This window comes from Globicephala melas, chromosome 9, assembly GCF_963455315.2.
Source record: "Globicephala melas chromosome 9, mGloMel1.2, whole genome shotgun sequence".
Taxonomy (NCBI): domain Eukaryota; kingdom Metazoa; phylum Chordata; class Mammalia; order Artiodactyla; family Delphinidae; genus Globicephala; species Globicephala melas.
Window position 1 is genome coordinate 21,965,713 of NC_083322.1, and position 27,888 is coordinate 21,993,600.

At 43.5% G+C, this 27,888-nt stretch overlaps 2 protein-coding genes across 2 annotated transcripts in view; both read right to left on the minus strand.

Moving 5' to 3' along the window:
- CPA5 (carboxypeptidase A5) overlaps nt 1-5,864 on the minus strand; it is a 59,105-nt gene extending 53,241 nt beyond the window's left edge. The window contains exons 1-3 of the mRNA XM_030853812.2: nt 5,726-5,864; nt 5,556-5,615; nt 4,534-4,618 (exon numbers count right to left, since the gene is read on the minus strand). The gene's annotated coding sequence lies outside the window, so the exon portion shown is untranslated. The remainder of the gene's footprint in view (nt 1-4,533; nt 4,619-5,555; nt 5,616-5,725) is intronic.
- LOC115851669 (carboxypeptidase A4-like) lies at nt 168-27,888 on the minus strand. Its single transcript, XM_030853813.2, is given in 12 exon segments — nt 168-355; nt 4,534-4,618; nt 5,726-5,925; nt 7,333-7,424; nt 8,576-8,685; nt 9,451-9,555; nt 10,849-10,950; nt 15,582-15,680; nt 16,930-17,030; nt 17,033-17,063; nt 17,495-17,576; nt 27,734-27,888. Coding segments are annotated over 12 exon segments (1,263 nt in total). The 5' UTR covers nt 27,802-27,888.

Sequence of the window (27,888 nt, forward strand, 5' to 3'; positions counted from 1 at the left end):
CAGAATGCACAAACTTCAAGGAAGGGGGCTGGAGAGGGGCTGACCTGTGTTCTCTACAAAGCCAGAGGGCTCTGACTCACATGTGAAGGAATAAGCTCCCTTTAATAGTGGCCTCAGTGTGTGTGTGTACATGTGGATAAATAAATGTAGACAGAGCAGGCTCTCTTCTAGGAGAGGTTGTCCCGCACATGCTCCATGATGGTCTTCAGCCCCAGCCAGGTCTCCTCTGCAGTGGGGATGATCTGGTTGGCTGGCAGGAAGAAGCCATAGTGCCCAATATCTCTCAACTCAAAAGTGAATGCATACTTGATGCCATTATCATATGCCCAGTCAACACTGCTGCCACTAGCTGGATCTGTTAAGTCAAAAGAGAAAACACCTTTGAAGCCTAGTTCCTTTCAGGGTTAGATGGAAAGGGGCCTGGAGCTCTGCCCACCTGTGGTTCCTTAGGGATCTACAGTTATTTCTGAAAGTCATCAGGCCTACAACATAAACACTGGCCTGATCCCTATGTCTCAGACTGTCCTGCACCATGAGGGTCTTCACTAGTCTCAATCCAAGAGATTTTAAATCCTCATTTCCATCTTGTCACCAACTCACTGTGTAGACTCCTTCAGGTCACTGGAAGCAAATCTTTACAGAGTGTGGTAGGCAGCCTCCAAGATAGCCACGATGATCCTTGTCTCCTGGTATTCACATCCTTGTGTTGTGCCCTCCTACACTGGACAGGGCCAACTTGACCTGTTTTTCAGGAGACTGCAGAAATGAAAGTGTGTGCCCTTCAAAGCTAGGTGATAAATATCATGGCTTCCGCCTTGCTCTCTCTTGGATCACTGGCTCTGGGGAGCCAGCTGTCATGTTGTAAGGACACTCAAGAAGCCCTATAAAGAGGTCTATGTGCTGAAGAACTCAGTGCCAGTAATTATCCCTCACTTGCCAGGCATCTGAGTGAGCCATCTGAGAAGAAGATCTTCCAGCCCCATCAAGCCTCTAGATGACTATAGCCCTGGAAGACACCTTAACTGCAACGTCCTGAGAGTCCCTGAGCCAGAGCCACCCAGATAAGAAGCTCCTGAGTTCCTGACCCACAGAAACTGTGTAAGAAAATTAATGTTTATTGTTTTAAGCTGTTAAATTTTAGGATAGTTTTTTACATCTCGAGAGACAACTGATACACAGAGAGAAAGAAGCACAGCCCTTGGGACTTCTCTTTGCCGAAAGGCAAGAGGCCTGTTTTCCTGCTTCTTCCAGTCAAAACTCTACTAGAGAAGAAACTGGCTAAAAGTGCAAAGTGTAGATGATACTGAATACTAAAATAACAATGTAATAGCAGCTATCATTTGTTGAACATCTACCATGAGCCAGTCATCATACTGTAAAGTTTACACTTATGATCTCATTTCATCTTTAAGAGGCCAGTGAGGTAGGTATTACTGTCCTTGTTTTTCAGACGAGAAAATCCAGGTTCAGAATGAGTAATTTATCTAAGAAAATATAGATGGAAAATGGCAAGGCTGGAATTTAAACCCAATCCATCTGATGACAAAGCCCATGCTTTCTTCAACCGACTTGGGGTCCATTTATTATATAATATATATGTCTACTAAATGAAAATATGGGTCCCTTTGTTTTTCCATTGTTCCTAAAGGTTGTTTCTCATGATACCATTTGTGATTTTCTAGAGATGCTGCTTCTGCTACAATTACATGCTCCCAGAGGTTATGGAACAGGCTCTCCTATACTCTCTGAAATTCTTATGTAATTCCCACAGCCTTTCTCTACACTAAGAAAAATGATGAATTAAAAAAACAGGCAATGGCACCAGAAGTTTCTAGAAGTTATTTACATGGCAAGCTCAAGTATTTCAGAACAGATTTTAAATTCAGGGAGGGGCCAAGAAGACCTCTGCTGAGCAAAGTGATCAGGTTCATGAACTTCACTTTACTTGGGTCCCTGCTAAGTCTACCTACTCTTTTTAAAAAAAAAAAACATATATGGGGGACTTCCCTGGTGGCACAGTGGTTAAGAATCCACCTGCCAATGCAGGGGACATGGGTTTGAGCCCTGGTCCGGGAAGATCCTACATGCCATGGAGCAACTAAGCCCCTGCGCCACAACTACTGAGCCCACATGCATACAGCCCATGCTCCGCAACAAGAGAAGTCACCGCAATGAGAAGCCCACGCACTGCAAAAAAGAGTAGCCCCCTCTCGCCGCAACTAGAGAAAGCCCAGGCACAGCAACAAAGACCCAAACACAGCCATAAATAAATAAGTTAATAAATAAATTTACAAAAAAAAAGAAAAAACACATATGGGAACATACTAATAACACTGTTGTATACACTGTATTTTTCAATTAACATTTGAAGATTATTCCCTATTAGCACATACAGATCCACCTCACTCATTTAAGGGCTGCATAGTGTTTCACTGTAGTAATGCACCAAACGTGTTTTTATCCAGCACTCTACTGATGAACATTTAGTTGCTTACCAGTCTTTTGTGACTATAAACAATGCTGTCATGAACATCCTTAATACTCACAATCTATCCATGAGCTGAACGAGCCCAATGAACTTGTTTCCAGAGGAGGGGAAAGGGTTGCTAGAGGAAGGTGGCCTGAGGAAGGAGACATGAAAACTCTAAAAAGCAGACACAAGAGTTAAAGAAGCAAAACAGGCTGCGCTGTTCAGCAAAAGGATTGAGCAGTCCAGTACAGCACAGAAGGCCTTCAAGATACAACAACTGACATTCAGAAGGCCACTCAGTCATGAAGAACAGAGCTTAAATCTCTTCTACATACTCTGTTTAAGAAGGCAGGAAAGTGTGAAAACCCATTTTAGAATTATTTTCATCTAAAATGATTAATCTAAGGAAAAGTTCAGCACTTGAAGGGACAAATGTCAACTACTTATATAACACATACAATAACCCAGGGAGTTAGAGTGCTTTTATTCAAAAATTGATTTCATTTTGGGGAAGAAAGGAGGGCAGACAAAGCCTATAAAAAATACAGAAGATGGGCTCTTGAAAGAGGTAGGAAATATTATGTATCCTGGACAATGCTCAGGAGAGCCTTTCTCCTCTTCTGCTGGAGGAATCTGATGAGTATCTCTTAATTTTGGCACAGCTTATGCTGGGGAGAAGAATGTTTTTGACATGAGAGGAAAAGGCCATTCTTTAAACTGGCATCTGACCCAAAAGCCAGGACCCTGGTGACCCGCACAGATCTTTTGAGAGGACCTCCTCAGAAGGCTCCTGCCAAGTTCCTTTAGCTCTCTTTGGTGTAGGACTCAGTTCTGACTAATTAGAGGGTGGAGAACCTCTCCTGATGTGTTTGTTCTCTGAGGAGCTCCCATTCAACAACACTAGTAATAATAAACCATGAGTAATTACTGGATTGTTGCTGCAATTAGCAACACAACCACCAGCATCATGCTGAGTGCTTTATGCAGCTTGGTGGCATGTGAAACACAGACAAGAGTGCTGAGATCAGAGTACAGAGGAGGACCCAAGAGGTAGGTTGGAGAATCTTCGCAGAAGCGGAAGACTGAGGGGAACAGCTAGTTGAGGGCGAGGTAGGTAGGACGGGACAGCAAGTTACAGTATGGAAAAGGAAAGAATTATCAACAAGTTTGCAGGGGCTTTGAGGGTGGACCAACTGTTGGAAGACTATTTACAGAAGAGGCACAGGAGGGGAAAAGAAGGGCACTTGCTTGAAAGGAGCTTTGCTCCCCACATTTTTTGTTTCTGTTTCCCATTTATAGCTAGGGCCTTGGAGAATAATCATATCCTTCAATTTGATCTAAAAATTTAAAGATCACGGCTTCCCTGGTGGCGCAGTGGTTGAAAGTCCGCCTGCCGATGCAGGGGACACGGGTTCGTGCCCCGGTCCGGGAAGATCCCACATGCCGCGGATCGGCTGGGTCCGTAAGCCATGGCCGCTGAGCCTGCGCGTCCGGAGACCGTGCTCCGCAACGACAGAGGCCACAACAGTGAGAGGCCCGCGTACCGCAAAAACAAAACAAACAAATAAAAAAAAATTTAAAGATCAGACTCACAGAATAAGGGAACTGGAAGGATCTCAGCAGGAATAGAGTGAAATGCTCAGATGAAACACTTCAGTGAGAAACCAAAACAAGGGTATTTCCTCCAATTGGGGTTAAGTTGTAGATGATGGGCCTCAAGACCATCTTCAGGTCTGAAGTCTTGGTAGAGTTTTTGTTTTTTCAGCTCAATGCTAATGATTGTCGGGGGAACCCCTCACCTAAACCTGTTATGCTCAACACGTGTTCATTTTGGACAGGAAGGTGAGGGGTTCCCCTCTACCCACCGTACCACCACCTCAGTTTGATGAAGATGGCCGCACGCGACAGCTACCATCACACAGACTTGACATAAATTCAGCCTATCACTAACAACAAAAAAAGACTACAACATAGGAAGGCTGACTTGCAGCTCTTCTCCCGCTCCATTTCAAGTATCCTCTCAGAGCATTTCCTTATAACCAATAAACTCAGTGAGTACTTACAGACAGTGGTGCAGGTAGGACACACTTGGTACTCAGGGTCCAACAGGGAAGCCAGAGCTTTGGCTACACACCTTGCCACCTCATCCTAGGAGTGGGGAAATCATCAGAGTGAGAAAGAATGGATCCCGAAGCCAGACATTCCTCAGCTGTGCTGTACTGCAGTGGTTTGAAAAATTCCCGACCCCACCCTCAATGTTCCCTCCTGGTCTCCTTCTTTCCCAACCAACCAGAGCAAAGGCCTGACTATGAAGTGAGGGAAATGGTATGGTTCCTCCAACTCCTTCTCTTATCCTCAGTTCTTTCCTTCCAGTTTGGGGCAGGGGGTAAGGAGAGAGGTGGAAGAAGACCAGATAAGCATTCTGAAGCATGTATATTATAAACACAAATTGGAGGAACTGTATTCAAGCTCTTCATAGATCTGGAAGGCTGCTCACCAGCCCATTAGAAATCTAATAAAGGCACAACCATCTTCACCTATCCTGAGGGAAGGGAATGTCATGTTCATGAACATAAGGGAAGGGCAAGTATGTTCAAGAGAAAACCTTCTAAGAGTTAGGTGCTCCCAGAGAGGAGGTGGAGACAGGGATGCCATATATGGATGTGCCCTACACAGAGCACCTCGAGAGCAGAATCTAGTCCACACCTGGCCAGCCCTGGGTGGGGCTGCATCTGCTGGGAGGCGTGTGAGCTAGCTGTGGCCCCGGGCAGAGGGGCACACTCAAGCAGACCAGCGCGGAGAGAGAGGCCTGCAGTCACTCTGTGGATGCCAGCCCTACTCCAGTCAGTTCACCCTAAGTGCCTGCTCACATCCTGGGGTGAGTCATTGCATGTGACCCAGAGCACCCCTAGGCTGTGGCCTACACCCTACTTAAACTCTACCTTACACCAAGTGAGGAGCACCTCCCCCTTGCCCACCACAATGCTACCCACAGTTCTTGGCAAGCAGTGGGTCTGCAATATGTTTTGGTCGGAAAAACAAGTGAGAAGGAAAGACAGGGTTGGGTTTGGTTCTTGGAACTCACAGCAAACTCAGAAATAAGAGGCATCATCTTCTTCCTATTCCCAGTAGGCCTGATGGCACACTGCAAAGAACAGAGAGAGAATACTGGGGCTTCTTGAAATAAGCCCTGCTCCTGGACTTTGCAGCACCCAGGGGAAAAGCATGCCCAGGGCTGGATGCAGCCCTGCTTACCAGCTCATCAGCATCCGGGGCCTTTTTGACCATGTACCCACATGGATACGTCAGCAGCTGTGCGTAGCTGTGCAGGTCGATGAAGCATGTGAAATTCCCACGTTCCTGGATGAAATCTACCACCAGTTTCACCTCCACTTCTGAACTGGCGTGGGCTCCATGGTATACTTCGGAACAAGGGTTGTCACTGGCTCCCTCTCCTGTGGGGGGTGGCCGAAGCAGAAACCTTAACCCATAGGCTAAGGAAACAAAAATGCAGGGTACTCTACCCAGAGGAGGGGGAGAAGGCATAGGCAGGCCATTACTAGCTTCTCCCTGAGAATCTGGTCCATAGTGTATGTAAATTGCAGGGAGGGTGTGGCAGTGGGGTGCTGGATCTGCCACACATGGGCAGGAAAACTGGTAGAACTCCTCTAAATGGAGAGAGCTGACCTTGTATTGTATCACCAACAGTTGTCATAAATAATTAATATCATACTTGACGGTGAGTTGTCAATTAATAAGTATTCTAGATAATTAATATGAATACCAATTAATAATGAAAATGACTCCATTTATTCTGGTGTCAACTCATTCTCTTGGTTCAGATCTTAATGGCCAAGTGCTGCCAAAGATAATCTATGGTTGTGGCTAAAATCTCTTGATTATTTGACAGGTATTTAGAATTACTGCCTTCTGTATTACCTCACAATATAGTCCCCTAAGGTATCTGGTGTATGTGTGAAACCACCCCTGTTGTAACTTAACTTTGACACCCTCAATTCCCACATTTGTATCAGTTCCTTTCCCACAGTCACATTATTTTTCCCCCAGTGGTTTTTGTGGTATTTCTATGCAAGTAAGAGAATTAAAACCATTACATTAAAACATTACACTAAAAACAAAACATCAGTACAGCTGAATAGTGAAAGAGAACTCTCGGGCTTTGAAATTGAAAAGTGAGTTTAGGTCCTAATTCTTATCAACCATATGCTCTTGAGATTGTCTCTGAGCTTCAATTGTTTCATTTCAGACAAGAAAACTCAGTCTCCAAGTCAGAAGAATAAATAAGATTATACATGGGAAGGTACCTGGCACATAGTTGGCACTATTGTGGGGATGATTTTTAAATAACTGGAACTCAGAACCCAGGACTCCTAATTCTCATTCTCTTTCCATGACATCAAAGGGCTGAGGTTCATATTTACACATCTAAGGGTAAACTGCTGTAGTTTAATCCTCACAATGTGATCTTGCCTGTTGGGGTAACAGTGCTAATTGCTCTCTTCTGAGTTGCCACCAACAGCCCTTCCACCCATCCGGTATTGCCCAGAAGCTGGGATGGCCAGGGTACAAAGAAGGCCCATGAATTTATATATATAAGATAGAATAGTTTTTAAAATAGTAGCATTCTCTCAGGAGGACAGGAATTGTTCCTCCATTCCCTTTCAAAATTACAAATAATAATAGTAAAATGATACATAGAGAGAATAAGGGACTTACCCAAGTTTCTCAATGAACCAGCAATGGAACTAGCCTGGAAACCAGCTCCCTCACTGCCAGCTCAGAGGCCTGTGGACCAGACTACCCAGGGGTAGCAGGATTTAAAAACTGTCTCCCCAACCTACCTGCAAAACTAACACTCCAATTTCTATTTGGATCAGTACCAACGCAGGAGCTTCCAGGATTTAGAGACCGTGTCTTCCTCCATAATCGGTTCGGAAAAATTCACGAAGGAAGGAACAACATTCAGAGATGCGTCAGGGCACAGGAGAGGTGAAGGTTTTCTTTGGGGGACTATGATGGAGATGGCACCATGGATGGGACAAGCTGCCTGCAGCTCTGGAGGCAACTCCAGAGATCTGGAGGATCATCGGGGCTTCAGCCCTCACTAACTGCGGAGTCTCTCATGCCCCAGAGAGAGGAGGTTTAGCCCTTCTGGCCCGGAGAAAAGGACCTCGCCAAAATGCCCTGATGGGACCCAGGCTGACACCATCTGAGTCCACTGAATAACTTTGGGCTTCAGTAAAAGTGGGACAAATGGACATTATGGGCCTCAGTGATCACTGATGTGACAGGAAGTGCACGGCAACTATTTTATCCTTGCCTAAAAAATTAACCTGACTCCAACCAAGCATCTAGATCTGACCACAAGTGAATAGGAAATACAGGAGATGAGGGAATAAATTAAATGGCATAGAACAAAGAAGCCATCAGGCAAATTCAGAATGTGACACATTCTACAGGACAATTTACTTGGTTTCTCCAACAAATGAATGACATTTTAAAAGATATGTTGGGGGGGGCGGGGGTGGTACCACTGTAGAATAAAAAAGCCTGCAGAGCCGTAACAACCAAATGCAGGTACAGACCTTATTTGGATCCTGATTTCAACAAACTTGTCTCAAAAGACAGTTTAAAGATAATTAGGGATATCAGATGATATTAAAGAACTTCCATTAATTTTTTACAGTTGATAGTGGTATATTGTTCGTTGTTTTAATTATCATCAGCTAGAGATGACTACTAAAGAAGTTTGAATGAAGTAACCTTATGTCTGGGATTTGCTTTAAAATACATCAGGAAAAATGTGTGGGAGGGAAAGAAATGAAAAGAAGATTGGTAAAGTGTTGATAATTGTTCAAGATCCATAATAGGGAGTTCATTAGACTATTCTCTCTAAGAAAAAAATATTCCCTGGTGACTCTTAGCTCAGAGAATGACTGGAAAATGAGACCCCAAGGAAGCTCCTAACGTGCACATTTTGTGGAAGTTTTCTCTAAGGTCATACAACTATTTAGTTGCAAAGCAAGGAATTCAACAAAAAAGTCTTAACTCCAAACCCAGCCTATTCTGTCAGTATTACTCACTTGAGTTTGTGTGTATACATATCCATCGGGATTGGCCACAGTCAACAAGAAAATATCCATTTTCTCCAAGATGGAGGTGATGGCTGGATCCTTCCCATAATCAGATACAGTCTAAGCAGAGACAACGAGCTTGTCAGCTGTGCCCTGCAGGCTGGGTTGCTAGGCCTAAGTCCGTTTATCTTCCCAAGATGCCCAACTCCTAGAACAGCATCCACCCTCTGCAGCCTCCCTGCCACCCTCATAGGTGCAGTGCTCTGCAAAGCCCATGGAGCACTTCAAAACCTGGGGAAACATGGTTGCCTGATGACATCAACCTCAGTGAGTCCTGGGCTGCCTTGTTTATTCATTCCTTCCAGGGGGCGGGAACAGGGGAGGGGAGAGCCGCACATCATAATAGTTATTAGGAATCTGAGCATGCCCCCTCCCCGTGCTAGGGGTAGGGAAGATGGATCCTCCACTTGCACCACCCCTCCACTGGTGCTGGCTTAAAATAGACTTTCCAGAGGGACATGGAGATAGCATGAGGTCCCTGAGGGTCTGGGTGGCCTGAAAGGGACTAAAGGTAAAGCTTACCTGAGCTTTGCTACTGAGAAGACCCTGCTCCCTTCCTGCGGGACTGACTGTGGGTCAGGGTTTTAGGGCCACCTCTGCAGCTCATTAGCTTGCTTGCTGCTATGAATGCACTTTGTCATTTAGCCACAGTGGCCTGACTATGGGGCTCTGATCTTTTGCTTCTCCAATCAGAAAAGGCACCCCCCCAGCCTATCACGTCTGTGCATAGTGCCTTCCTATCTCATCGCCAGGGTCTAGCTGTGTGGGACGCTGCAGGGCAATCCGGGCCCAACAGAATTCTGGGGTAATACAAGGCAACATGACCTTCCTTGCGGTCCAGATCACCGTGGCCTGTGAGATTCACTCCTGGGAATGGAGACCTGAATTCAGCCAAATGGTCAGCTGCTGCCTGCCTTCTCCAGTGCTGAACTGTGGAAGGAAAGAGAGGCCAGAAAATGACCCTCCTGCCCGCCTGCGTCTCCGCTCACCTCTCCTCTCCTCTTCCTAGCTCGCCCCTATTCATTTAATCAATTTAAGATCATTCAGAGACCAAATGTCTGAGGGTACCATCCCTTTATCGGGCTTCTTCGTGACCAGGGAGCTTAATTTGTTGGCTGGCAGGGCCCAGTTGCAGCACCGCAGCTCCGGGCAGCTTGAGCCACTCCAAGGTTGGAAGCAAATAGGAAGGGGAAACAATTGCTACTGTGAATTATAATGCCCGTGTGATTAGAGATACTATTATGCCTCTTGAAAGACCTCAAATGGTAGCCCAACAGAGAGACACAAAAGTGCATGAACCAGCCTGTTCTACTTGAGGCAATAAATGAAATCAGTTTTAAAATGAGGAAAGGGAGGGTTCACTAAAGCTCTTTGTAAACAGCATGAAATGAATTCTGGCTGCTGCTTTTTAGTGTGGGGCCCCCTTGGGTCAGAGCTTGGTGCTAATGAAGCTCGTCAGCTCCAGCAGTTGGCAAATAATCTAAATTCATGTAGATAATTTTACAGCAACCAGCTCAATGGCAGGTCTTCTCCCACCGGTAATTTCACCATTGCTATAAACCTGGGCTCCTCAGGGCCTGTATGGATTCAAGGGTTTGACAAATTCTAGGCACCATCACTTGTTCCATGGTTTGTAACTCCAAATTCCTTTTTATTCATTTGGCTGGATTATTTATGTAATTTATGTCACTGCCATAAATTCTCTATTTCTTTTGCCAATATAGACCTGAAATCTGTTAGAAATATCTGGAAATTAGGCTTTATGCAGCCAAGGATCATAGACTGGGCTTAAAACTACATCAACCCTAAAATCAGCTTCCTAGATTGCTTTTCCAATAAGGAAAATAAGCAGAATAGAATTTTTAGGCCCATCCCAATTTGTCTTAATATTTACAGAAGATGGGAATGGAGGGAAAAGACTGTGGCCAATCTGAGAGCTTTCTAGAACACTAACCGCCTCCCATCTCTTCCTGATTCTGCTTTTCAGCCAAAACTTGGAATGCGATGTGCTCCTTCTTACTCCTCCCACATTAGGCAGAAGCAGGGGACCCTCTGTCAGACCAAATTCGAATCCGGGTAGATGTCTCCTCACCTCACCCTCCTCCCTAAAGTCAAGGAGGTCCTATAAAGCTACCTCTTTCAGAGGTGTGAGGGCTGAATCTTGGACACAAGGAACCAGGAACCTGAGTCTAGTCGGGCCCTTCAAAGTGCATGGGGCCTCACCTTCAGTACATATACTGACCGGTTTTCAAATAAATGCCCAATCTTCACCCTGCTTGCCAAGTCAGGAAAATCTCTGGCAATGCTGTCTATCTCATGGTAAATCTGAACTGTGAAAAGGTAAACACAGGAGCATTTAAAAATTTTGTTCAGCTCTGGGTGGGTATATGTGAACTTAATCTTGTTGATCTTAATGATTTTTTACAGTCCCCTAACCTGGGGGTTGTCAATATTATCGGCATGGAATGCTTATTCTTAAGCAACTGCCTAAGAATCCGTTTCTGCAGTTTTCTAGAGAAAAACACATTTTATTTGTCCACAAAATTATAGCCCATTAAACTAGAGTAGAGAGACTTGTGCAGATACTGCTCCAACAGTGTGGCCCTTTGCAGTATACTAGGCTCAATAATCAGCAAGGGTCCCATTTAGCCAAGGTTCTTAAAAAGCATTGCTCTCCAAACTTTTTTATCACTTTCTCCATCAGTTAAAAAAAAAATTCAGTTGGGCTTCCCTGGTGGCACAGTGGTTGAGAATCTGCCTGCTAATGCAGGGGACACGGGTTCGAGCCCTAGTCTGGGAGGATCCCACATGCCGCGGAGCAACTAGGCCCGTGAGCCACAACTACTGATCCTGCGCGTCTGGAGCCTGTGCTCCGCAACAAGAGAGGCCACAATAGTGAGAGAGGCCTGCGCACCGCGATGAAGAGTGGCCCCCGCTTGCCACAACTAGAGAAAGCCCTCACACAGAAACGAAGACCCAACACAGCAAAAATAAATTAAATAAATTAATAAACTCCTACCCCCAACATCTTCTTAAAAAAAAAAATTCAGTATGCACCATGAATATATATAATACCACACAAGTATATTATGTACATTATAAAACAAAAAATAGAAACAAAAATTGTTGCATTGCTCAATATCAGAAAAACAAACCCAATGCAAAAATGGGCAGAAGACCTAAATAGACATTTCTCCAAAGAAAATATACAGACTGCCAAAAAACACATGAAAGAATGCTCAACATCATTAATTAGAGAAATGCAAATCAAAACTACAATGAGATATCATCTCACACCAGTCAGAATCGCCATCATCTAAAAATCTACAAATAGGGCTTCCCTGGTGGTGCAGTAGTTGGGAGTCCACCTGCCGATGTGGGGGATGCGGGTTCGTGCCCCGGTTCGGGAGGATCCCACATGCCGCGGAGCAGCTGGGCCTGTGAGCCATGGCCGCTGGGCCTGCGCGTCCGGAGCCTGTGCTCCACAACGCAAAAAAAAAAAAAAATCTACAAACAATAAATGCTGGAGAGGGTGTGGAGAAAAGGGAACCCTCTTGCACTGTTGGTGGGAATGTAAATTGATACAGTCACTATGGAGAACAGTATGGAGGTTCCTTAAAAAACTAAAAATAGAACTACCATACAACCCAGCAAACCCACTACTGGGCATATATCCTGCAAAAACCATAATTCAAAAAGAGTCATGTACCACAATATTCATTGCAGCTCTATTTACAATAGCCAGGACATGGAAGCAACCTAAGTGTCCATCAACAGACGAATGGATAGAGAAGATGTGGCACATGTCTACAATGGAATATTACTCAGCCATAAACAGAAATGAAATTGAGTTATTTGTAGTGAGGTGGATGGGCCTAAAGTCTGTCATACAGAGTGAAGTAAGTCTGAAAGAGAAAAACAAATACCATATGCTAACACATATATATGGAATCTAAAATAACAAAAACAGAAAAGGTCATGAAGAACCTAGGGGCAAGACAGGAATAAAGACACAGACCTACTAGAGAATGGACTTGAGGATACGGGGAGGAGGGAGGGTAAGCTGGGACAAAGTGAGAGAGTGGCATGGACATATATACACTACCAAATGTAAAATAGATAGCTAGTGGGAAGCAGCCACATAGCACAGGGAGATCAGCTCGGTGCTTTGTGACCACCTAGAGGTGGGGGATAGGGAGGGTGGGAGGGAGGGAGACACAAAAGGGAAGAGATATGGGGATATATGTATATGTATAATTGATTCACTTTGTTATAAAGCAGAAACTAATACACAACTGTAAAGTAATTATACTCCAATAAAGATGTTAAAAAAAATTGTTGCATTAACAATAAATACAGGACTTCTATGGTGGCGCAGTGGTTAAGAATCTGCCTGCCAATGCAGGGGACACGGGTTCGAGCCCTGGTCTGGGAAGATCCCACATGCCACGGAGCAACTAAGCCCGCGTGCCACAACTACTGAGCCTGCGCTCTAGAGCCCGCAAGCCACAACTGCTGAACCCATGTGCTGCAACTACTGAAGCCCATGCGCCTAGAGCCCGTGCTCCACAGCAAAAGAAGCCACCGCAATGAGAAGCCCGTGCACCACAACAAAGAGTAGCCCCCTCTCGCCGCAACTAGAGAAAGCCCACGTTCAGCAACAAAGACCCAATGCAGCCAAAAATAAATAAATAAATTTATTTTAAAGATAATAATAAATACAAATATATGTAGAAATATAAATAGAAGTTGAAATAGTTTATTTCTCCATCCCAGTGGACCATCTTGCTTATACCCTGCCATACAAGCACCCCACTTTGGAAATGATTCTTCAAAGGCTTTGAGAGGGCACGTGAAGAGCTATATAAATCACGGCTACAAATGCTTCCATTTGCTTTCAGTAAAAAAAAAAAGTTTGATTTAAATGGAGTTCATCCATCTTAGTTGTTCAAACCTTTTGAGGATTGAAATAAGGAAATAAACAAATTTCTGTTTAGACCTTAAAATTGAAAGAAGGAGCTTTACCAAGAACGAAAATGTGTAATCAATATAGAATAAAATCAAGCTTAAAGGATTTATCAGACTTGCAGCCATTATGGCAGATTGAGCAGAAGCAAGAAACTACCTCCCAAATATATAGACAAGCCAGATAAAATACAATGAAAATGAGTCCCAGCCAAATTTAAAAGCCAAAAAAAAGGAAAAATTGTGGGTGCCAGAAATTTAGAGGGAACAAGGTAACACAGTAAAGGGCAGAAGATGAAGCCCCAGAACCAGATATCCACTTTAGGCACCGAGAGTTTATAGCAACCAGGAATAGGAGTAGAGGGCAATGGACCCTGCATGGGGCAAGGAGCTGGAACTTGAGAGCTGGGAATTGGTAATTCTGGCCATGCAAAGGGCCTGGAAACTCTACCCACTGACCCTAGAACGTCAGATGCCTGCCCTGAGTCGTGAGAGGAAAGAGAGTCACCCAGGAAAAGTTAAAACACTAAGCTGTGTCCAGATGAGGGGTGCAAATTCACACTGCCAACATCAGGGGAAAACTTACCCACAAAACTAACAACAATAACAGCAACCACAACAATACATACAAAGGATCTGAAACTAGAAACCCCGGCAGAGACAAACATGAAATTCCCTTTAGAGACCTAAGAAGGCCCAAGTGATTGTGGAATATGAGCTCTTAAAAGCTGTTTTTAAAAAGAACTGACTATGAACAAGTCAGAAGGGAGATGGTACACCAACCCACAGCAAAAGGCCTTGCAGGGAATGATAGATGGCTGTAAGCCAGATGACAATGATACCTAAAGCCAGAGAACAAAAGTGAGTGGATGGGAAAGTGAGGCTCCTGCAGCAGGCAGGTGAGGGGATGGAGTTTCCAGAATCTGGGGTGACATTTGCTACTGGTTAGCTCAGCTAGGGAGTGCCCCATGTTAATGAGGCTAACATCATGGGTTTGATCCCTGTGTGGGCCCTTAGCTCTGCTTTCGTCCATGGCCCTGGACTGAACTCCTAACTTTATCCAGGTGTTTTGCAGCTGTATGTCATTGGTCACAAGAGGGATCAAGGGGCAGTGCGGCTGGAAGTGTACACATTAAACAAAGCTACTGACAATCCTGGGAAAGAAGGGGAAATATTTGGTCAAGCTTTGAAAAAAACCTCATCTAGAAGAAAAATAATTCAAAGGATATGCCTCATGAAAAGCATGCCAAGGACTCTATCTTTGGATATAAAGAACAACATATATTCAGCTATAGGAAGAATACCAATTTAGATTTGGGGTGTCTTCCTGAGTTAATAGAGAGTTTCCAGACTAAGGAAGAAGACATTGAGGGACCTAAGAAAACCGTATGCTATGTGATTCAGTTCCATTCCAGTCCTTCTTGGTTCCTCAAATTCCAATATCATATTAAATTATTCTGCTCTAAATTTCTCATTTGAAGGGTTGGCTTACCTTGAAAGTCAGTCATCTATATAAGTGATTTCTAACTAAACACAGCACCAAAGCGCATTATGGAATAAATATACGTTATAAGTAGTCATGATAAATGAGTGGAAATATTTGGTTAACCTTGGAAATAATCACTTGTCTATTTGCCTGGGATAAGAAACACTTTAATCTGAGTGAATAAAATACAGGGATTCTGGTGGGGTATAAGAAGGTTGAATTACAAGGACTGGAAATGATTGCAATTATTTCATGGTTTTCTTTGAGGGGTTGCTTAAGAAAAGAACGAAGCACGTGGGAGAAAATGTTCAGTTTGTGTTTCACTATGCTCTTAGGTGTTGGTGGGAGATAAACAAACAAAGAATTAGAAAAGAATTGAAAAATGGATAACTAGTAAGAACCTGCTGTATAAAAAGATTTTTAAAATTCTAAAATTAAAAAAAAAAAAGAAAAGAATTGAAGAGTAGCCAATGACCTTGATCTTAACCTGCTCTGAAATACTTACAGCTTCCAGGGAATGATAGGCTCCATAGTTGAAGTTATTACTGCTCCGTTCTTGACCTTCATTGTACTGCATTTCCTCATCTTCATTATCTAAAAGGGCCTAAAACAGACAGGGCAACATTACAAAGTGATCCTTTGGGGATGGAGCTTCATGCTGTTTCCACCATATCTTGGGACATGTGGTAGCCAAGATGGCAGCACCCTTGGCACACATATCAAGAAGCACAAATGTCAAGGTGTAAAAGGAGGTCTGATTTCTTCCACATATCTATATAATCTTACTTCTTGGAGCCCAATGTACATCACCTCATTCAAAACCTACTTACTTCCTGGAAGCAACATATGTGCTATTTGGTTATTCTATACCACAAATTCTCTAGCCATCAGTCTGCATCTGGTATCCAGTGCCTCTGAAATACCCAGCTTGGGAAACCATTCAGAAACAAAGAAATTCTTACAACCACTCATACTTTGAAGGTTCCTGGCAGATGTCTGTGACATGTGAGGATGATTAATAAGCTCACAGCTGTTCACACCATCAGGAAACTCCTGGGCCAAATCACCAATTAGTCCACAACCCACCTCAGTGAAGGAGAGAACATGAGCCAGACACTGCCCTGCTGTTCAAATACAGCTCATGAGGCTGGTGTCTGGCTTAGGCAGTGATGTTCCCTCTGCTGGGGGCTGCTGGTGACATTCTCCCTTTCTCAAAGGATGCTTTTTTTTGGCCGCACCGCACAGCACACGGGATCTTAGTTCCCCGACCAGGGATCGAACCCATGTCCCCTGCAGTGGAAGTGTGGGGTCCTAACCACTGGACCACCAGGGAATTCCCAAAGGATGCTTTTTATGACTGGTCTTCAGCACCTCCCCACCAGGGCCCCACCTTCTACCCACCATACACTCTGTTCTTCCCTCCTGACTTCAAATAAGAAAAGGGAGAGGGACTTAATACTTGTGGGGCATCTATGACATACCTGGCACTGTTAGACATTTTATGTACATTGAGCCACTTAAACTTCTCAATAAATTGTATGAAGTAGGTATAACTATTACCGTTTTACTGATGAAGAAACAGAGTCTCAAGAGGTTAACAGCTTGTCCAAAGTCACACAGCTAGCAGTTAGCAAAATCAGGATTTGGATCCAGATCTGGCTGGTTTCCTAACCCATGTATGCCCTTTCTAGTACAACATGTTCCTCTAACAAGTCACTGCACTTTACTTCCATATACTTCAATGTCTTCATCTTTTAAATGGAGAAGAATAAGACCAGAACTTGAAAATGTCTCAAGTCCACTCTGGCTGCTTGGTCCTATGTGAGACCAGTGAGGGACCTTGGCCTATCCACCTGCAGGTCTTCAACAGTCACCAAGTACTCTAAGCCCTGGGACTTCAGGAAGGATTTGACTGGCTGCAGACTGACAGAAGGGAACACGACATCCACAGGCAATCAAAGGTAGAGGGAGATTTCCAGAAGTTGAGCTGAAGAGAACAGAAGTAAAACCAGGTTAAAGGATAGTTCAGGTAAAAGGCACAATGAGCTCATTCTTCTAGAACAGCTGCCAAAAGCTTTGGTGATCCCTGAGGGGTTGGATTCTGCACAAGGGAAAACTTCGCCATTTCATAATTTTATCTGGTCAGGCCTCCCCAGCAGGCAATACTTGGCAAAGCCCAAGAAGTAATAAGTCAATGTAGACAGAAAGATGGAGCCCATTGCTGAGGCCTCTCATCTCCCTGGACAGCACTGCTGCGATCTACAGCACTTCTCCCCCACCAACCCTCTCAATTGTATAAAGGCATGTTGACTAATACAGGATTATACACAGAAACTCTTCAGGAATAACAATGCCAGTGCTGCAAGAGTCTTCTCCCACTAAAGTTAATTGATACCCAAGAGAAGGAGAACTAGGTACCTTAAAGTTGTCTGAATTCACTAGCTGACTTAGTTTGCTGATCTCATCTCCATTTCTGACATTAATCCTGAAAACTTGGTCCCTGGAGAAAGGAAAAAAAAGTAAAAGATAATGGTGAGCTTTCAGCTGGCAAATAAACCTCAGGCCTACTATCCCAGACATAACTGGGCCGAATGAGAGGAAATGGTCTAGCCTCTGGTTATAATGTATAGCCATTAAAAATAAGACTACGTGGCAAATATGAAAAAGTGCTTATGGTATAACTTTAAGGGAAATATTAAGTGAAAGAGCAGGACACAAAATTGTATGTATGCCATGATTGCAAGTATGGAAAAAGCAGATGCATTGGAAGAAAAACAGACAACGGAAATATAGCAAATGCTGACAGTGCTTATGTTCGGGTCATGGGATTATGGATGACTTACTTTTTTCCCCTCGTATCTGTTTTCTGTAATGTGGTCATATTACTTTATAATGAAAAACATATATATTTTGCAGAAAGGAATGTTCCTGAGTTACACGCAAAGCTAACTCAAGACATAAAGAAGCACTTCTTCACTGTCAGGGTCTAGGACTGAAACTCTGGCTGAATGTCCATGCTGGAAAGAGCTAGAAAAGAGAATAGACCTTCCATCCTTGGAGGGTTAGTTATTTTTCTTCTTAGCAAAGAGGGGAGAGGCTGGGTGCTCTCCCAGGCCCTTCCAGCTCCAGAACCCTATACAAATGCATGGTACTGGGGCTGAACTCGGGATTCATCCTCCCTATGGGGCCCTGATAGGGGCCAGTCCCGAATCCCCCTTTGTTATTTGTCCCGCACTTGTTTCCTATACACCATTTAGCTCCCGCAGCAGCAGCAGGGGTAGAGGCCCCTGAAGTCCTGTGTGTGGGTGGGAGAAGGCCGAGCCTGAAAAGCTGCCTTTGTGCTCTGGGCCGGCTCAGAAAGCCAGGGGAGCCATTAGGCCGTTGCTAGGTGACGGCCCGAATGAATCCACACTCGACGCTGTCACATGCGTCATCCCTTTAACACAAATGAATGCAGGAAAAGCTGCTGGAGAGGGCTGTGGGCTGAAGGACCTGTTGACAGAGAAAATGGTTCTGTCACAGGGAGCTAAACGTGCAGCCACATGTGGCAGATCAGCATCTCCTCATCAGAAAACTGGCTCAATCCGGATGGACTCTCAGAGTTTAACTTGGTTCTGGGAGCTTCTGGGGGATCTCCGTGGGGTCTAGGCTAGCATCAAGGAGGCAAGGTCCACTGCAGAGTTGCTTCTGTTGCAGATGGCAAGTCTGGAGGAAACGCCATTGATGAAGCTTCACTTTCTCCCAGCTCATCCGGTCTCCACAGGGTTCTCGGAGGTGGGCAGCCAACTGCATCCCATGGGAGCTGCTGAGGCCATGGTGGAGAAGCCACTGGCTGGCGGGTCTCAGCTTGAACCCAACAGGCTTGCTAGGTGTTGGACTGCAGCCCTGCAAAGATGGGGAATCAAACCACCATTTCCCTGACACAGGAAAGCAGCCTTGCAAAAGAAACAGGTTGAAAACAGAAGAGAAATCCTTCCTCCTGGCTGAGTACAAGGACCCATCTGCAGAACTCATGCTCTGTCACAACTCACCCTAATACCCCAGAAAAAGAGGCGTCTTAAAAATGGGTGTTCTGGAAAGTGCCTGTGCATTGACATCTCTGTTAGCAAAATGAGGCATCGGTAAAATACAGCACTGACTTGAGTAATCACAAAGAGAAAGAGGAGAGAGAAGGAACAGGAAGAGGAAAAACAAGAGAAACATAAGAATAAGGAGCTCTTAAGAGTATGAAAATCATGTTACACATTCATCCACAGCATGTGTTTTAATTCTCCCAAAGTGATAACTTCACAACAGAACTTTCATACTCCTGGGCACTGTTCATGATAAGGGAACACAGTGAATCTAACTGGCCCAGATGATGATTAAAACCACAGTGCATTTCATCATGTCCTAATTAACCCAGCTCCAAAGGATAAAGACACATCTGCAGCATGCAGAGAGACAGGGCGGAAAGGCTGGTGCAGAATGGAGCCTTTCCCCATCTATCTCTCCTCCACCTCTCCCTTCTACACATTCTTGGCTCCAGCCTCACTGAAATTCCGAATTCACCATATACTTCGCCCTTCTATGCCTTTGCACATGCTGTTCCCTCTGCCTGGATGTCCAGCCCTTTTCTTTACCTTCCTAGCCAATCTGCCACCCAGGCCTTAGGACCAGTTCCCATCACCCACGAGGTTTTCCCCAACCAGAGCAGACAACCTTGGTGACAGACTTCAGATGGTGCTAAAAGCTGGCAGGGCGTGGGGAGAATCTTATGTTATTCTCATGAACATAAGCCCATCAATATCTAGAAACAGAGAGAAATAAGTGGGTGCCAGGTGAAGGGCAGCCTCTCTCTTGCCCTCACTGTCCTTGTCTCTATTTGGAAAATACCTTCCTGAAAGTGTGGGTGGCAGAACACAACCTATCTCCACCACCTGGAAATCTTTTCACAGACCTTAAGCTCTTTCTGAAGATGGAAGATTGGCCTGGGAAGGGGGACATGTTGGGGTTTGCAGGTTGCCATGTTCACCCCCCCTCCTACTCCACACAGGTACGTGCTCCTAGAGCTCTTCTTAACTCTGGTACTTTCCAATACCCAGGGCTGGCCAGCTGCCACCGCGCAATGGCTAGTGATCCACTCTCAGTCACCCTCACATGTGTCCCATGTTCTGGAGAGTCAATAGTCACCTTGGTGCTGAGCTTCTACCTCTCCCCCTTCTACCATGTGGGCAGCCAAGTGGCCTGTTCTTTGTGCCTTTCTCACCTGCATCCCCAGCCAGGCTTAGAAGCCACCACAAGAGATGATTTCACAGAACTCTTAAATGCCAACCAGTTACTGCTGATGTTACAAGTTCTGCAACTTCTTCCTGTTCTATGCTTGCTGTGCACCTTTAGGCATCCTGGTCACCATCCTATCCTTAAGATGAGTGAATCCCAGGACAGAAGACACCAGCAGAGTGAGAGAGACTGGGGAGGTAGGTGAGTTAGATGGAATGAACAGAGACCTGGGGGTGTGGTGGGGGGAGAAACCATCATCTTCATCTCCATCAGCACTGTTCCCCCTCCAAGCCAACCTGCATCCTGGCTTCCCAACCACTTGAATGCTCAGAGGCCAGCTTCCCCTTGCTTTAAATGTTCACCAAGCTGGCTGCCTAGGCCGTGCATCCCATGGGAGCTGCTGAGGCCATGGTGGCCTCCACCTTTGCTGGGTTCCCTACTATGAGGCAAGAACAGACTTGGGGGTAAGGATGACACTATTGGTTAAAACCATCTGCAATTTGCTCAGGCACACAGCCCTTTCTGTGCAAGCGCCTATGGTGAGCACTCCAGAGCTCAGCCAAGAAACCTCAACCCAGGCGTCCGCTGCATTATAAGAGAAGTCTGTATCCTGAGAAAGAAAGATTTTTCAGCCACGTGAATAGGAGCAGCGAGAGCCTGAGAGCTCTACGCATCAGCCCACATGGCAGCAAGCGTAGTTATTACACACTTACTGCTGAGCTGCCTGTGGAAAAATCTCCTTCCCAGACCACCTGCTATGCCTAAACCCTCTGAGCTATTTGGCAGTAGAGACCAGGTGTGAACGGAAGTCATCGTTATAAACATTACTCAATCAGGGCTTCCCTGGTGGTGCAGTGGTTGAGAGTCCGCCTGCTGATGCAGGGGTTGTGGGTTCATGCCCCAGTCCGAGAAGATCCCACTATGCCGCGGAGCGGCTGGGCCCGTGAGCCATGGCTGCTGGACCTGCGCGTCCGGAGCCTGTGCTCCGCAACAGGTGAGGCCACAACAGTGAGAGGCCCGCGTACCGCAAAAAAAAAAAAAAATTACTCAATCACATATAAGTAATTATCTCAATAAACAATTCCAAAGTCCCTTTAGCCAGATAGTATAATGGAGAGTAAACTAACAGATATAGACAGATCAGTGAGATACAGGATTCTATCTGGAGATTAACTTGTGTTATAACAAAAGCATATGGGTTTTGCTCCAACTCCCCTGCTTACCAGCTAAGTGGCCTTGGCCAGGATTCTTAACCTTTTTTTTTTTTTAAATAGATCTTTATTGGAGTATAATTGCTCCACAATTCTGTGTTAGTTTCTGCTGTACAACAGAGTGAATCAGCCATATGCATACACATATCCCCATATCCCCCCCTCTTGCGTCTCCCTCCCACCCTCCCTATCCCACCCCTCTAGGTGGTCAAAAAGCACCGAGCTGATCTCCCTGTGCTATGCAGCAGCTTCCCACTAGCTAGCTATTTTACATTTGGTAGTGTATATATGTTGCTGCTACTCTCACTTTGCCCCAGCTTCACCCTCCCGCTCCGTGTCCTCAAGTCAATTCTCTATGTCTACATCTTTACTCCTGCCCTGCCCATAGGTTCATCAGTACCATTTTTTTTTTTAGATTCCATATATATATATGTGTGTTAGCATACGGTATTTGTTTTTCTCTTTCTGACTTACTTCACTCTGTGTGACGGACTCCAGGTCCATCCACCTCACTACAAATAAGTCAATTTCGTTTCTGTTTATGGCTGAGTAATATTCCATTGTATATATGTGCCACATCTTCTTTATCCATTCATCTGTTGATGGGCATTTAGGTTGCTTCCATGTCCTGGCTATTGTAAATAGTGCTGCAATGAACATTGTGGTACATGTCTCTTTTTGAATTATGGTTTTCTCAGGGTAGATGCCCAGTAGTGGGATTGCTGGATCATATGATAGTTCTATTTTTAGTTTTTTAAGGAACCTCCATACTGTTCTCCATAGTGGTTGCATCAATTTACATTCCCACCAACAGTGCAGGAGGGTTCCTTTTTCACCACACCCAATCCAGCATTTATTGTTTCTAGATTTTTTGATAATGGCCATTCTGACCAGTGTGAGGTCATATCTCATTGTAGTTTTGATTTGTATTTCTCTAATAATTAGTGATGTTGAGCATCTTTTCATGTGCCTCTTGGCCATCTGTATGTCTTCTTTGATGAAATGTCTACTTAGTTCTTCTGCCCATTTTTTTACTGGATTATTTTTTTTTTGTATTGAGCACCATGAGCTGTTTGTATATTTTGGAGATTAATCCTTTGTCCGTTGTTTCACTTGCAGGTATCTTCTCCCATTCTGAGGGATGTCTTTTCATCTTGTTTATGCTTTCCTTTGTTGTGAAAAAGCTTTTAAGTTTCATTAGGTCCCATTTGTTTATTTTTGTTTTTATTTTCATTACTCTAGGAGGAGGGTCAAAAAAGATCTTGCCGTGATTTATGTCAAAGAGTATTTTTCCTGTGTTTTGCTCTAAGTGTTTTATAGTGTCTGGTCTTACATTTAGGTCTTTATTCCATTTGGAGTTTATTTTTGTGTATGGTGTTAGGTAGTATTCTGATTTCATTCTTCTACATTTAGCTGTCCAGTTTTCCCAGCACCATTTATTGAAGAGGCTGTCTTTTCTCCATTGTATGTTCTTGCCTCCTTTGTTGTAAATTAGGTGACCATATGTGCATGGGTCTACCTCTGGGCTTTCTATCCTGTTCCATTGATCTATATTTCTGTTTTTGTGCCAGTACCATACTGTCTCGATTACTGTAGCTTTGTAGTAAAGTTTGAAGTTGGGGGGCCTGATTCCTCCAGCTCCATTTTTCTTTCTCAAGATTGCTTTGGCTATTTGGGGTCTTTTGTGTTTCTACATGAGTTGTAAAATTTTTTGTTCTAATTCTGTGAAGAATGTCATTGGTAGCTCGATTGGGATTGCGTTTGAATCTGTAGATTGCTTTGGGTAGTATAATCATTTTCACAATATTGATTCTTCCAATCCAAGAACATGGTATATTTCTCCATCTGTTTATGTCATCTTTGATTTCTTTCATCAGTGTTTTATAGTTTTCTGAGTACAAGTCTTTCACCTCCTTAGGTAGGTTTACTCCTAGGCATTTTATTCTTTTTGTTGTGATGGTAAATGGGATTGTTTCCTCAATTTCTCATTCTGATTTTTTGTTGTAAGTGTATAGGAATGCCAGAGATTTCTGTGTATTAATTTTATATCCTGCAAGCTTACCAAATTCATTGATTAGTTCTAGTAGTTTTCTGGTGGCATCTTTAGGATTCTCTATGTATAGTATCATGTCATCTGAAAACAGTGACAGTTTTACTTCTTCTTTTCCAATTTGTATTCCTTTTCTTTTTCTTCTCTGATTGCCGTGGCTAGGACCTCCAAAACTATGTTGAATAATAGTGGCGAGAGTGTACATCCTTGTCTTGTTCCTGATCTTGTGGAAATGCTTTCAGTTTTTCACCATTGAGTATGATGTTTGCTGTGGGTTTGTCGTATATGGCCTTTATCATGTTGAGGTAGGTTCCCTCTATGCCCATTTTCTGGAGAGTTTTTATCATAAATGGGTGTTGAATTTTGTCGAAAGCTTTTTCTGCATCTATTGAGATGATCATATGGTTTTTATTCCTTAATTTGTTAATATGGTGTATCACATTGATTGATTTGCATATACTGAAGAATCCTTGCATCCCTGGGATAAATCCCACTTGATCATGGTGTATGATCCTTTTAATATGTTGTTGGATTCTGTTTGCTAGTAGTTTTTTCAGGATTTTTGCATCTATGTTCATCAGTGATATCGGTCTATAATTTTCTTTTTTTGTGATATCTTTTTCTGGCTTTGGTATCAGGGTGATGGTGACTTCATAGAATGAATTTGGGAGTGCTCCTCCCTCTGCAATTTTTTGGAAGAGTTTGAGAAGGATCAGTGTTAGCTCTTCTCTAAATGTTTGGTAGAATTCGCCTGTGAAGCCATCTGGTCCTGGACTTTTATTTGTTGGAAGATTTTTAATTACAGTTTCAATTTCATTACTTGTGATAGGTCTGTTTATATTTCCTAATTCTTCCTGGTTCAGTCTTGGAAAATTGTACCTTTCCAAGAATTTGTCCATTTCTTCGTGGTTGTCCATTTTACTGGCATATAGTTGTTTGTAGTAGTCTCTTATAATCCTTTGTGTTTCTGTGGTGTCAGTTGTGATTTCTCCTTTTTCATTTCTAATTTTATTGATTTGCATCCTCTCCCTTTTTTTCCTGACGAGTCTGGCTAAGGGTTTATCAATTTTGTTTATCTTCTCAAAGAACGAGCTTTTAGTTTTATTCATCTTTGTTATTGTTTTCTTCATTTCTTTTTCATTTATTTCTGCTCTGATCTTTATGTCTTTTCTTCTACTGACTTAGGGTTTTCTTTGTTCTTCTTTCTCTACTTGCTTTAGGTGTAGGGTTGGATTGTTTATTTGAGATTTTTCTTGTTTCCTGAGGTGAGATTGAATTGCTATAAACTTCCCTCTTAGAACTGCTTTTGCTGCGTCCCATAGGTTTTGGGTCATTGTGCTTTCATTGTCATTTGTTTCTATGTATTTTTTAATTTCTTCTTTGATTTCTTCAGTGATCTCTTGGTTATTTAGTAGTGCACTGTTTAGCCTCCATGTATTTGTGTTCTTTTCAGTTTTCTTCCTGTAATTGATTTCCAGTCTCATAGCATTGTTGTCAGAAAAGATGCTTGATACGATTTCAATTTTCTTAAATTTTCCGAGGCTTGATTTGTGACCCAAGATGTGATCTATCCTGGAGAATGTTCCATGTGCGCTTGAGAAGAAAGTGTATTCTGCCACTTTCAGGTGAAATATTCTATAAATATCAATTAAATCTATCTGGTCTATTGTGTCATTTAAAGCTTGTGTTTCCTTATTTATTTTCTGTTTGGATGATCTGTCCATTGGTGTAAGTGGGGTGTTAAAGTCCCCTACTATTATTGGGTTACTGTCGATTTCCCCTTTCATGGTTGTTAGCATTTGCCTTATGTATTGAGGTACTCCTATGTTGGGTGCATAAACATTTACAATTGTTACATCTTCTTCTTGGATTGATCCCTTGAACATTTTATAGTGTCCTTCCTTACCTCTTGTAAGGTCTTTATTTTAAGGTCTATTTTATCTGATACAAGTATTGTTACTCCAGCTTTCTTTTGATTTCCATTTGCATGGAGTATCTTTTTCCATCCCTTCACTTTCAGTCTGTATGTATCCCTAGGTCTGAAGTGGGTCTCTTGTAGACAGCATATATATGGGTCTTGTTTTTGTATCCATTCAGCCAGTCTGTGTCCTTTGGTTGTGGCATTTAATCCATTTACATTCAAGGTTATTATCGATATGTATGTTCCTATTACCATTTTCTTAATTGTTTTGGGATTGTTTTTGTGGGTCTTTTTCTTCTCTTGTGTTTCCTGCCTAGAGAAGTTTCTTTAGCTTTTGTTGTAAAGCTGGTTTGGTAGTGCTGAATTCTCTTAGGTTTTGCTTGTCTCAAAAGCTTTTGATTTCTCCATCGAATCTGAATGAGGTCCTTGCTGGGTAGAGTAATCTTGGTTGTAGGTTTTTCTCTTTCATCACTTTAAGTATATCTTGTCAATCCATTCTGGCCTGCAGAGTTTCTGCTGAAATATCAGCTGATAACCTTATGGGGATTCCTTTGTATGTTATTTTTTGCTTTTCCCTTGCTGCTTTTAATATTTTTTCTTTGAATTTAATTTTTGTTAGTTTGATTAATATGTGTCTTGGTGTGTTTCTCCTAGAGTTTATCCTGTATGGGACTCTCTTTACTTCCTGGACTTGGGTGACTATTTCCTTTCCCATTTTAGGGAAGTTTTTCACTTTAATCTCTTCAAATATTTTCTCAGACCCTTTTTTCTTCTTCTTCTGGGACCCCTATAATTTGAATGCTGGTGCGTTTAGTGTTGTCCCAGAGGTCTCTGAGATTGTCTTCAATTCTTTTCATTCTTTTTTCTTTATTCTGCTCCTCAGCAGTTATTTCCACCATTTTGTCTTCCAGCTCACTTATTTGTTCTTCTGCCTCAGTTATTCTGTTATTGATTCCTTCTAGTGTATTTTTCATTTCAGTTACTGTGTTGTTCATCTCTGTTTGTTTGTTCTTAGTTCTTCTAGGTCTTTGTTAAACATTTCTTGTATTTTCTCAATCCGTGCCTCCATTCTATTTCCGAGATTCTGGATCATCCTTACTATCATTACTATGAATTGTTTTTCAGGTAGAGTGCCAATTTCCTCTTCATTTATTTGGTCTTGTAGGATTTTACCTTGCTCCTTCACCTGTGACTTATTCTTTTGCTGTCTCTTTTGTTGTTGTTGTTGAGTGGGATTGTGTTCCTGTCTTACTGGCTGTTTGGCCTCAGGTTTCCAACACTGGAGTTTGTAGGCTGTTGGGTAGAGCTGGGTCTTGATGCCAACATGAGGACCTCTGGGAGACCTCATTCCAATGAATATTCCCTGGGATCTGAGGTTCTCTGTTAGTCCAGTGGTTCAGACTTGGAGCTCCCACTGCAGGAGCTTCGGCCCAACCCCCAGCCATTCGCTTGGGGGTTCCTCCTGTCTTCTTGGGTGTCAAGGTCCCCCACCAGTGTCTGGCAGGTGCCCTAGTTGTGGGGAGAAATGTACTCCGTGTCTTCCCACACTGCCATCTTGACTCCATCCCCCCCAATCTTCTAGTAGGGTACCATACCATCCTTTCACCTTTCCTACCTCCCAAACGTCCTCTCCCTTGCAAACCTCAAGGAATTCTGTGTGGAGCACGTGTGCATGTGTGTGCATACACATGCACACACACACACACAGAATGTACAGGTGTATCCTTGCATGTCACTTTTCATAGTTACGGCTAGGCAAGACCTATCAAATCTCCATATGCCAAATGCTGACGAGAAAGCTCCACCAAACCTTAACCATTAACAGAGAAGCGAAGCCAAAAAGCCTATGACCCAGGTTTTCCCTTAAGCATGGCAGAAATTGAAACAATTTCTGGTAATTCTTAGTAATTCATAATATAGGAGTAAGAAAGTAGAAATGCCTGAAACTGACCTTACAAATAAGAACTAGGAAGGAAAAGTATTGGCAGGAATTAGGGAGCTGGGGAGGGACTGTGGAGACCACCTAGTCCTGATATCACAGATAAAGCTGAGCCTGAGAGAGAAGTAATTGACCCAGGATGACACAGGGGCAAAGCTGGGACAGGAGTCCAGCACCGTACCACTTGAAGTATAATCAGCCATTCATTTCCAAATCCATTTGGTTCCCATATCTCTGAACTAACCAAGTAATAGTAAGTCCAAAAGGAACTTACCCAAAAAACTTTTCTTGGCCACAGATGCTGGACCCAATAAGGTCCCCAAAGAACAGTATCCACTTCATGTCCCAAGGGTGTCAGTCATAGAGTGGCTGAGTCAAGCTGTATTTATAAGGAGTCTGAGGCAGTCTCATGTCCTCAAAAATGCTAAT